The sequence below is a fragment of the Mya arenaria genome, chromosome 12 (genome assembly GCF_026914265.1).
Source record: "Mya arenaria isolate MELC-2E11 chromosome 12, ASM2691426v1".
Taxonomy (NCBI): Eukaryota; Metazoa; Mollusca; class Bivalvia; order Myida; family Myidae; genus Mya; species Mya arenaria.
Window position 1 is genome coordinate 56,465,115 of NC_069133.1, and position 12,610 is coordinate 56,477,724.

Sequence of the window (12,610 nt, forward strand, 5' to 3'; positions counted from 1 at the left end):
GTGCTAATAAAATTTATAAAACAACAATGACCTTGATATGGTGACCTTGACTTACTGACCAACACATACAGGGGTCATCTTCTAGTCAACCCCTTAATGAAGTCTCATGGTCCTAGGTTAAACTATTCAGGAATTATTGTTCGGACAAGAAATGGTCTGCCAACAGACAGACCGACCATCATTTTCAAAGCTATATACCGGATCAGAGTTTCTACATATAAATAAGTAAAATAATAATAACATATAAACATTAAATAGCCTGTATTATATACATGAATGACATAAAGCTATTGATAGTAATAATGTAAAAATGCAGACAACCAACATAGAAAACATGGACAAGTAAGGACACATGAGCTCAACATAAGAACAAAAAAATTCTGAAAAGGTCCTCTAGAAGTTTTGAATTTCCAGCATTAAAATCGCATTAACAAATCCAAATGAAATCGACAAGTCATAACTTTTAATCAGTTTTTTTTTCTATCATAAAAAATTGATGATGATCTTAATCTTGTTAATCATTCACATTTATTGTAATCATCATGACTTCTACCAGGATTTAATCTGCAGTTTTATATTTCAATGAACAGACCTCTGACTGCACTTGAGGATCTGTAACCAATTTTAGCTTCATAAATCATATCTGAATTAAAGTGAAAACAAATTCATTAGGGCCTTCAAAGTAAGTGAGCTGCCCTGATTGCACTTCTCCGCTGGAATGTGTTTTGATCCTTCCTTTCTCTATGCTCATTCAAACTCGGGAATATCCTCATACGAGTACCCCACGTAGCCCTTGTATGCGTAGTATGCTATCCGGACATGGTAAAATCCTGGGATAAACATGATGGAGCCGAGGATCAGGATGGGCCACGTTCGGTCACCATACTGCAAGAGATATAAACCACGGTGAGGTTTTGCCATTTGAAAAAAGGTCATGTGAAAATCTTCTGTAGTTGCCATTGACATCGCATATGACATTCAGTTCAGAAAAATTGTTGCACATCTTCAGTGGACAGATTGGGAATGTTCATTCTGCCACATTGTATTTAGTCAATGGAGAGATGTCATTGAAAAAAAGAAACAATATGTACCTATAAATTGTGCTTATTATTCAGATATTTTCTTGATTTTGTTTAACTTGATAGTCAAGATTAAAGTAATAACAAGAGGCCCAAAAGGGCCTATGCTCTACCGGCTGGGTTTGTGTGGTCAACATCACTGTTTTCGAAAAGAACCATCCCCTTATGGGTATCTGAATACTCAAAACAGAAGACTGTATCATGTTCGCAAGCATTTATTACACAATATCAATTTTTTATACTATCAAGGTCCATTATCTAATCATTTCAAGGCCCATAATCTAGTCATGCATGGGCAGATCTAGCTGGTTTTCAAAAGGAACCCAGCTCTAATAGATATCCAAATACTGTACAAGTTTCATCAAGATACAATCCAAACTGAAGACTGTATCGTGTTAACGAGCAATTGTTTACTGACATACTGATTTTTTTTACTATCAAGGCCCATAATCTAGGCATGCATGGGCAGATCTGGCTAGTTTTTGAAAGGAACCGAGCTCTAATGGATATGTAGATACTGTACAAGTTTCATCAAGATACAATCAAAACTGAAGGCTGTATCGTGTTAACGAGCAATTGTTTACAGGATTTTTATACTATCAAGGGCCATAATCTAGGCATGCATGGGCGGATCTGGCTGGTTTTCGAAAGGAACCAAGCTCTAATGGATATGTAGATACTGTACAGGTTTCATCAAGATACATTCAAAACTGAAGGCTGTAACGTGTTAACATGAATTGTTTACAGACGCACAGACGCACATACTACGTACACATTACCATCGCATAAGCTCTTCTGGCCTTATGTCATGAAATCATGACATCTGCAGTTGAATGCATTATTGGTATGGATTAGTGATGAAACGATTATCAAGTACAATTGATAAATCGTTGCTGACAATGCTATGTCGGCGACAATCGATAGTATTGTCCAAAAGTCGATGTTGCTAATGTTACTTCCGGTAACTACGTATTTTCTTGTTTTGCGCTTAAAGTCCAGTAAATGGCAATTCGGTAAAATCTCGTTGAGTTCCTTTTTATCAAGAAAGGTCACTGTCTTACACAATTTCGGTGAATGTAAACACTTTTGCTTAAAAAATTATAAATTCTCCCAAAGTTACAAATTCTTTTATAATAATAATAATAATAATAATAATATCTTTATTTTAAGAAGGTGACATATTAAGATCATGTACAAAACTACAGAATCTTATTTTCGATATGGCCCTCTGAAACAGAATGAAAATATGGCAAATAATCATAAGACAAACATGAAGACGATGCTAACAACGATGACGATGATGATGATGATTATAAGTATGCTGTTGATGCTGACGATAATGATGCATATGATGACATGATGATGATGTTGAATCAATATTAGACAGATACTCTCAGTTAAATATAATTATGAATAAAACATCACAATTTGTATAATCACAAGTTTCCTATGAGGTACTGTTTGACCTTTATTTTATACGTATTAAAGTTTTTTGATTCTCGTATTTCCAAAGGTATATTATTCCAAACAATTCTGCTGTAATATGTAAACGATGCTTTCATATAATTAGTACGAGGTCTAGTTTGTAAAACAATATCTTTGTGTGCCATTGATCTTAGCATATATACATTATTGTCTGAAACTGTTACTAATTCTGACATATATGATGGAGCCATGCTATTCAACGTCTTGTAAACTAATACTGCTGCGTGGTATTTACATCTATCCGAGAAGTTTAGCCATTTTAGTTCTTTAAATAGATTTGTTGATGAATCTCGTTTAGATTTACCAAGTATGATTTTTGCAATTCGTTTTTGTAAGTTATTTATTTTATTCACATATGAATTGGTTCCCTTGCCCCAGACCAAGCAGCCGTAATCAAAATTTGGCAGAATATATGCATTGTAAAACATTCGTTTTGTATCAGGTGTGAGGAAATATATTATATTTTTTAGAAGTGCAATTTTCTTATTCAGATTTTTACAAACATAATCGATTTGCACATGCCAGTTTAGTGTATTATCTATATACAACCCTAATAACTTTTGCACAACAACATTAACTATTTGAACATCATTAATACAAAGTTCAAGATTCCCAGTGTTTTTTAATTTATTTGCAGACCCTATTAACATGCATTTAGTCTTGGAAGGATGCAATGACATATTATTTAGTTGACACCACTTATTAACATAATTTAAATGATGTTGTAATTTATTTTGAATATCCGTCAACTGATATCCAGATTCATAAAGGGTTGAGTCATCTGCATATAGATCTATATTTAATGTTGGATGCATAACTGCAATATCATTTATGTATAAAATAAAAAGCAAGGGTCCCAGTATGGAACCCTGGGGTACCCCAGATGTAACAGTGAGTTTTTGCGATTTAATTTTGCCAATCTTTACAATTTGGTTTCTATTTTCAAGATATGATTTAAACAAATTCAATGCTATTTCAGAAAAATGATACAGTTTCAATTTATAAAGAAGAATTTCATGATCAACTAAATCGAAAGCTTTTCTCAAATCCAAAAATATCGCACCAACTAGTTTACCACTGTCAACATCTTTAAGCCAAGTATCTATAAGTCTTATTAGAGCAGTGTTACATGAATGGTGTTTTCTAAATCCAGATTGTGTTTTGTGTATGACATCGGTTTTCTCAAAGTACAACTGTACCTGTGTCGCTATATGCCTTTCAAAGATTTTTGATATAGTTGGGAGTATTGAAATGGGGCGGTAATTATTGGGGTCCTCTTTGTTGCCCGACTTGAAAATTGGTATTACTCGTGCTTCTTTCAGTTTATCAGGGAAAACTGTTAATATTTAATTGTTTATATATTTCATAAAACCTTCTTCAATAACCTGTCTGTACTGGGTCCAGTATTACCCTCAAATACCGGGGATCCCAGCTTGATGCATTCTGTCTGTACTGGGTCCAGTCTTACCCTCAAATACCGGGGATCCCAGCTTGATGCATTCTGTCTGTACTGGGTCCAGTCTTACCCTCAAATACCGGGGATCCCAGCTTGATGCATTCTGTCTGTACTGGGTCCAGTCTTACCCTCAAATACCGGGGATCCCAGCTTGATGCATTCTGTCTGTACTGGGTCCAGTATTACCCTCAAATACCGGGGATCCAGCTTGATGCATTCTGTCTGTACTGGGTCCAGTATTACCCTCAAATACCGGGGATCCCAGCTTGATGCATTCAGTTTTTGAAACCTTTTTTTGATATCGTTTGCAATTTACTAATTTACATTTTTGTTGAATGCTTAATGAAAATAAGATATTCTAATGAAATGTTCAGTGTAACAGGTAATTGTATGTTAAGCTGCTTTACAAATATTTAACATGATTTTACATGGATAAAATTTTAAGATAACTTACTTGATGAAGAGTGCATCATTTTGCAATTAATGTGCATTTATTAAGTCTGTGTTGTGCTGTTATGTTTTTTTGTTGAGTTATTAAAGACAGAGAAAGGTTATAGGAGTTTACGTACTGTTGCTAATAGTATGATTATAGCATCACACGAACTGATTCCAGGTCTAACCATTTAAATGATCTTAATGATACTATGTATAAAGAATGTATTCCTTACTGATATTATGAACTTTCGATTATAGTCTGATGGTAAATTGAAATGCTTGGTCCGATTCGATTATTGATAGCAAATGGAGTCCGATTTTCAAACACTAGTATGGATATAGACGATTATGTCTCCTGAATGGTGAGCAGAGCTCCATGTTTTTACTCTTAGGTTAGCTTATACTGAGTATTATATTGAACAGGTTCAATAAACAAAGATAAGTACACAAACAAATAAATAGATAAAGGCAAACCTTTGCATCAATATATCCTGTGAGAAGTAAGGCTCCAACCACAATGAGTGCACTGCCAACCAGGAACAGAACTGTTGCAAGGGCGATGGCTTTCTTCGGGAACTTTGGAGGAGGTTTCTGAAACTATACACAATAAGATGGTATACTTGAAAGTCATTTGGTTATATTGGGTTAAAAAGCTATGTAGATCTTATATCTTAGAAAATACATAATACTCCTTACATATTCAAAGTAAGATTTATCTAATCATATTTAAATAACAAGAGGCACATCAGTGCCTGTGCTCCACTGGCCAAAAGGTTCAAGCAAAGACCACCTAACGAACATTTTCGTCAAGTTTCATAGAAATACAATCATCAATTTTTGAGGAGAAGTTATTTAATTTTTTGTTTTACTTTAATAGCTCTGGCTACCATGTTGTGCAGTGGACCGAAATGATTTGGGCAATTTGAGTAAAGGAGCACCAAACAAACATTTCTGTCAAGTTTTATCGAAAAAAAGGTCATCGGTTTCGACGACAAGTCGTATAAAGTTTTTTTTATTTTTTAGCTCTGGCAGCCATGGTGTGCAGTGGACTGGAACCATTTAACAAATTTTGGTTAATGACCATCCAAGGAACATTTATGTTAAGTTTCATCAAAATCTGATCATCGGTTTCTGAGAAGATGTTCTTTAAAGGTTTTTCTATTTTTTTGCCCTGGCAGCCATGTTGTGCAGCGGACCGGAACCATTTGAGCAATTTTGGTTAAGGACCACCCAAGGAACAATTCTGTCAAGTTTCATCAAAATCTGCCTATCCGTTTCAGAGGAGATGTCGTTTAAAGATTTTGCTATTTTTAGCTGTGGCGGCCATATTGTGCAATGGACCAGAACCATTTGAGCAATTTTAATAAAGGACCACCCAAGGAACATTACTGTCAAGTTTCATCAAAATCTGCCGAACCGTTTCAGAGGAGATGTCGTTTAAAGATTTTGCTATTTTTAGCTCTGGCGGCCATATTGTGCAATGGACCGGAACCATTTGAGCAATTTTGGTAAAGGACCACCAAAGGAACATTCCTGTGAAGTTTTGTCAAAATCCGCTTATCAGTTTCAGAGGAGATGTCGTTTAAAGTAAAAGTTTACGCACGCACGCACTCTCGACGGACAATCTGTGACGACATAAGCTCCATGGCCTTCGGCCAGTGGAGCTAAAAAATGGCTTCAAGAAAGAGGAAAAAGTTAATCATAAAAATGACAAGTTACTTTCAGTGACAAAAGAAAGATTTTATAAGTATAATTTTATTTTTTTCCTATAGTCTATTATTTTATTTAAGGAGATAGGCGTACCAACACTAGTTAGTTGCTTTTGGAGCCAGTAAAAGGGCATATATAACTTGACTGTTATTATCAAAGCCACATTTATCAGTCTTTATACATGAAGATGCATATTTTCACTAGTAGCTTGTGTTAAAAAGTGTGTTTGAGTTGTGCCAAGGCTATGCTATATCAGTTTATCCATACTTTTTTCTTCAGAACCATTCCAGCTATGAAACGCTATATTGTCACAGACTATACATTGTAATTAACAACATAATTTGTTAAGTCTAAAGATGAATTGCAATGAGTAAAGACTTTAAGTCTGAAGACCACATCCAACCTGTATATCAGAAAAGCTATCATCATCACGTCGGCGCATTTTCTTGAACTTTACAGTTGATTCTCCAGCCATTCTCCTCATTATTATCTCTACTGAACGATCCAAAATTTCTTCCTGCCTAAAAAACAAACATTATTAATAAAAATAAAATTCAGCATGTTAACATGAAAGATGTTTAACATCTTGTAACATAAACCAATATAAAATTGAAATCTTAAACAAAAATACCTAATCATGGAAATGAGACATACATTCACATACGAAAAGAAATTGAGTATTACCGTAATCAATAAAATATTAATGTTGGAAGAAATCTTTTTAACTGAGTTAAGTTAAACAGCAACAAGGATTGAAGCATATTTTAAATTTATTCGAGCCAAAAATGGCACTAGTTTTAATCACAGGGGCAGGTTGCATTGTTTTGACACACCACGCCCACGTTGTTTTTTTTGGGGTTTTTTTATCAATTTTTTTTTATCAATTTTTAGTAAGAATCTGATGTGGTAACTGTAACTTGTGAAAATTGGACAAAATTTTTTTTTTTAATTTTTATTTTATTACAAAGATAATAAAATAAAAATTAAAAAAAAATTGCCAAATTTCACAAGTTACAGTTACCACATCAGATTCTTACTAAAATTTGATAAAAAAATTGATAAAAAAAAACGACGTGGGCGTGGTGTGTCAAAACAACGCAACCTGCCCCTGTGGTTTTAATGATCGTGAATTTTTGGCTATTCTTGGTTTTTTAGTACTTTTAATGTAAAATAAAATTTATGACTCCAAAATGGTTCCGAAATGCCCTTGTGTGACATAACCGCATCGGTCAGAGAGTATGCAAGCTGGTCAGTTCAGTTGGTAGAGCTTGACTTGCAAGAAGCAGACATGTGACTGTCTGGCTGTGCCAGAGCGGTAGATTTATTTCTCCAGAGGTAGATTTGGGTCCAGAGAGGTAGATTTTACAGAATGCACGTACAAAAAAGTTGTACATACATTCAGCAATTTCCTTAGTTTTTGTGTCACTCAAGTTTGTAGTAGGTTCACTTAATATGATATTTCTTTGCAAGCATCACATCATTTTCATCAATTAAAACTCAATTTATATTCACATTCGCCTTGATTGCATTTACTAGATGGAATATTAAAAAAAAGGAATATGAAAAAAAAATGAGTCCTTTTTGGGGAAGCATTTAAGAGTACTTGTCTGAAGTTTCCATTTTTCGATTGTCTGTTTTTTTCTCTCCTAAAAAGCATCTCAAACAAAGAAAGGAACAAAGACAGCTAAACATTTGAAACATTCAGAATAGCCTAAATACATGTACGTATAAAAATCATTCAGTGCAGCGGGCAAAGGGCAAATCGTATTTAAGTAAGATCAGGATAGGGTATGAATGTCACATTCAGCTGTGTTGTTTTCAACATGTCTTTGGGTCAACAATTTTTAATAAGCTGGCATTTAGGAATTAAATTACTTTTAAAATCACTGTTGTTGAAGAAAAGTTCATTTATTTAAAATTGAATGTTGAAAAAAACAAAACGAAAAAGCATTTCCAACAAAATAGCACAGACCTACTGAATAAACCCTGAATATTCAATTTACTGACATCACAGTTCTATGGAAAATGCTCACAGTAAGCATTGCATTTTGTGGTAACAAAACAATCTTTATCATGAAAATTTCTCAAATAAACTTTAAACAATTACATTAGTCATTTGTCAATTAGTGATGTATTTATTTAGTGCGCTTCTCAGCAAACATAGGTCCGCACATGCTAGTCCCGCAATTTCCATAGGCGGTAGATTTTGTCAGTAGAGTGATAGATCGGTATATAAGGCTCTCAAAAATGGTAGATTTTACATACAGTTTTTGCCGGTACAGTTTACATGTCTGAAGAAAAAGGAGGGGGTCTCGGTTTGAATCAACTTGATCAAGGTCATGCAAACTTCTCTACTGGCTAAGGTCACAAATCTGAACACTATTGGAGGTTTTTTTACAATTATCTTGGAAGAGTTTTTGTTGTAGTAAGTTAAAAATTTGTATGATACATCTTTGGTTAATGTGACAACATCTGTAAAAGTACAGATTCATGATCTTAACAATTTATGTCGAAAATCGTTTATTTATGGACAGTAAATCATCCTTCAATTTATGCTATGGAGGGCACTATTACCAAACACTTGAAAAGTGAAAATTCATGGTCATACAATTATAATTAATTTGTATGCTATATTAAATCAGTGATTTTTTTTGGTGCAATTTACCGCCTTCCCAATTTAATAAATGCAGGTTACGTTAAAGAATTAAAAAGCAATGAATTTCTTGAAATATAAACAAAATCCTGACAAGACTTACTCTTTTACAGCACAATGTATGCAAAAAAATGATAAAACATGTATATTTGCCATTATATTACCTAATTTGGCATGATTTTATATTTTTCCCAAAATCAACTCTTTTTCCCAATTTGCAAGCACTGGCGGTAAAAATAATTCCAAAAAAAAATCACTGTAAATAAACACTTATATGTTAAGCATGATTTTTATTTATAAATATCTTGAATGTGGGTCAAAATTACTGCAAAACCTCAAAGATGCGCATGCGTCCTCTGAGGACTTTCCTGCATGTGCTAGATTTTGATCTTTAAGCGTATTAGAATATTGAATGGCATTTTTAGAAAAATACTCAACAAAACAAGATGAAACTTTGCAAGTGTGACCAAGGCAAGCCACTGTATTAATCTAGATATTTAAATAAAAGACCACAGTAAACAAACGCCTGTTAAAATGTTTTAACAGGTGTTTGGGATTTGTGCCCTGTTCAGAAATGTACCGTCAACTAGTCTAAAATAATAGACATGTTATACGGAATTCTTCCAATCCCTAATGTCTAAACGGAAATGTGCAAAAAACGGGGGTGTTTTTAAAAATATTGAAATTGTTTTAAGTGAAGTATTTTATGGTTGAAATTGATCATAAAGAGTTATATTCATATTTTACCATGTAAGTGAAATGTTATTTTGCACTAAACAAGCATTTAATGTATTAAAACAAGTTGTTTACCTTTCCAATAAAACGAAAGTTGACTGACACAGACAACAATTATGCGAAGGGGAACAACTCGATACAATCGTTATAACTCGGCCTCCTCCGACAAAGCTTCGAGATAGACCTCGTTATACAATCGTAACAACTCGGCCATGGCCGAAATGTTCCGAGCGATTTAAAACTGTGCCCTGAAGCCTTGCAGGTGCCCTTCATGTATATATCATTATGTTTTGACAGAATGAAATGAAGAAAAGCTGTCAAACTCATAATTATAAGTTGGATATTTATTTTTTGTGTACGGAACTAATATAAAATAACATTATCTGGTAATATTTCTTGTTTTTATGATATTTTATAGACGCTATATGCTTTAACCCCGAATCTTGATCGGAACAACTACCCACTTTTGATACTAAACAATTTTTATGTGAAGGATTTGCCATATCAAAAATCTAAAAAAAATCCGTCAACATACAATTATTTGGACTAAACCGTCAACCAGTCTTCCTGATGCATGTGTAAATTGTTTTAAATGTTATTTCGAAATCCTTTCAAACAAAACAATGATGAAGGAGACTGCAAGACAATCACAGGGCACTACAGTTGAACTAAATCTATATGATATCCAATAATGCATGTCATACAGGAGATATATAAAAATAATTCTGAATCTGACATTCATAAAAATTGAAATTATAACTTCCTGACAATTTCATGTTGGTAAAACTGACATCTCAAATGTGTCATATGAAATATTATCAATCCATTTAACAACATTACAAAATACTAACGAATCAATCAAGAAACATACGCAACGATAGTTTGAAATATAAATAAACTCACTATATAGTGTTTTATGTTTGTTTACAACACGAAGCAGGAAATGGATACTGGTTCCCAGCTTAAATCGGAGGAGAACCATGGGTTGGACTACTTACAGGATTAATAATAGACGTAGGATGGAAGACGGTCATTGTGTACACACCGGTATCAAAAATAGACAGTAAGAACGGTGTGTACACAATGGGAAGACGGTGGCACATTGCCTCATTAATTTTCAAAAAGGTGGTCCTATTTCGCTATCTACCAATCCATCCATCCCATTCATTCATCCATTCACCCACTCAAAATCAAACACACACCACCACCCCATCCATCTATCCATCCATCCATCCATCCACTCATTTATTGATTCGTTGATTATTAGATGCATGCTACGATTTACGGACATTACCGACCATAGACATAACGGACAAGACATAACGGACCATATTTTGGTACACTACATGCTACGGACCATATTTCAAGACATTACGGACAATCTAGATAAATATATCGGAACATCATTAATTATGTTATTAACATTTGTTAAACTTTATCCACCTCGGCTTCATACTTAAAAAATACTTGTATTTCTTTCATGCTTTTCGATGAATATGGAGTTTTATCAGTGAAATAACAACAGTGAAAATATCAAAATTGATATTTTCAATACACAATAAGGAGTGAAAATATCAACTTTCAGACCTACTTTTAAAATCCATTGTAGTTACTTCCCCTTGACCAAAACAGAATACTTCACTTTTGGAACAGAAAATGTTTGCAAATAAAATATTTGAAATTTAAAAAATGTTACATCAGTTTAAATAAAGATATAACGTTATTTGGAAATTAACAACTTACCGTTTATTAGAAAAATGGTTATCCCGTTTTTTAAAACGTTTTCTTGACCTTGTGCAAAGGTGAATGTTCATACCAAACAAATTACAGACGAAAACAACTGTTCGAACATAAAAGAAATGGTATTACATCGTTCAAATGTATTTTGAACTGTTTGTCGTTGTTATACGCAATACGAACTTCCCGGTAATTTCACACAACAATTTACAGATTTACTGATTTTTTTACCCAACCCACGGCACAATATTTGTCAACAAACTAGCGTGGTCCTCATCAATACCTGGAAATCGACCTGTCTTCAAACAAAACAGACTGGTCTCTGACAGTAAGATGACTGATTATCCATGTATCATAAAACACACTCTTAAACTAAGAAAAATGTTTTATATCCAATGATTATCCGCATAATGTTTTGCCAACACATTCGACCTTTCAAATTGTCATTCAATAAATGGCGGAGTAGTAATTTGGTTATGTATTCATACCACGCTTAAAATAAGTGTTTTCGTTATTTTAGGAACATTGATGCACTTATAAAATTTCATTGATAACTGCTCATAAAATATTTTCACTAAAATTGATCGAATAATAAACTATAAAAAAGGATATCAGAGAACTCTTTCTCAACAAACCGGAAATAGAAATTGACAGCTATAATTTTGCAAAAGGGCCACCCCACGGGTAGTGGCGTAATAAATACCCTTTTCAAAAAAGGTGGTAATTAAGAAAATAAATTTAAATTCTATAAAATAAGCATAAAAGAAACAGAAAAAAAATGTTATTTCAGTGTAAGATCGTATTTTATTCCACTCGTGATCGTAAAAAAAACTATATTTTCACGATAGCCACTCGTGAAAATATGTTTTTCTATGACACTCGTGAAATAGAATACGATCTTACACTGAAATAAACAAATATCCTCTATATGAATACTCGTTTTGATATGGCACATCCCAAATGTCTTTCAACTGTCTGTGAAAAAATCCAGCGAATTTCCAATCAATTGATGTTCATAATGTGACCTTTGTAAATTCCTGTGAAATTCCATCAGGTGTTCAAGACCAGTATACACCTACTGTAAATACGTATATAGTAAATTTATTTTTGATAAAATAATAATTATGCGAAATAATTATGTCCTTGGGGAACGAAATGTGAAACTACGTCAGTAAAAACAGATATGAGAAAACAAATATTTAAGATTACGTTAATTTCACAAAAAAATCGAGCGCATATAAGGATATATAAAACAAGAGCACCTCCTGCCGGTGTTGACCTCTCGTCTTATTTTATTACTTTTCTTCATTTATAATATTG

At 33.5% G+C, this 12,610-nt stretch overlaps 1 protein-coding gene across 1 annotated transcript; it reads right to left on the minus strand.

Annotated features, from left to right (window-relative positions):
* Positions 1-244: 244 nt before the first annotated feature.
* LOC128211597 (transmembrane protein 230-like) lies at positions 245-10,544 on the minus strand. Its single transcript, XM_052916577.1, has 4 exons — positions 10,457-10,544; positions 6,569-6,686; positions 4,930-5,052; positions 245-885 (listed from the first exon to the last, which is right to left on the minus strand). The coding sequence occupies exons 2-4, from the start codon at positions 6,647-6,649 to the stop codon at positions 748-750; spliced, it is 342 nt and encodes a 113-aa protein (XP_052772537.1). The 5' UTR covers positions 6,650-6,686; positions 10,457-10,544; the 3' UTR covers positions 245-747.
* Between the last annotated feature and the right edge of the window lie 2,066 nt (positions 10,545-12,610).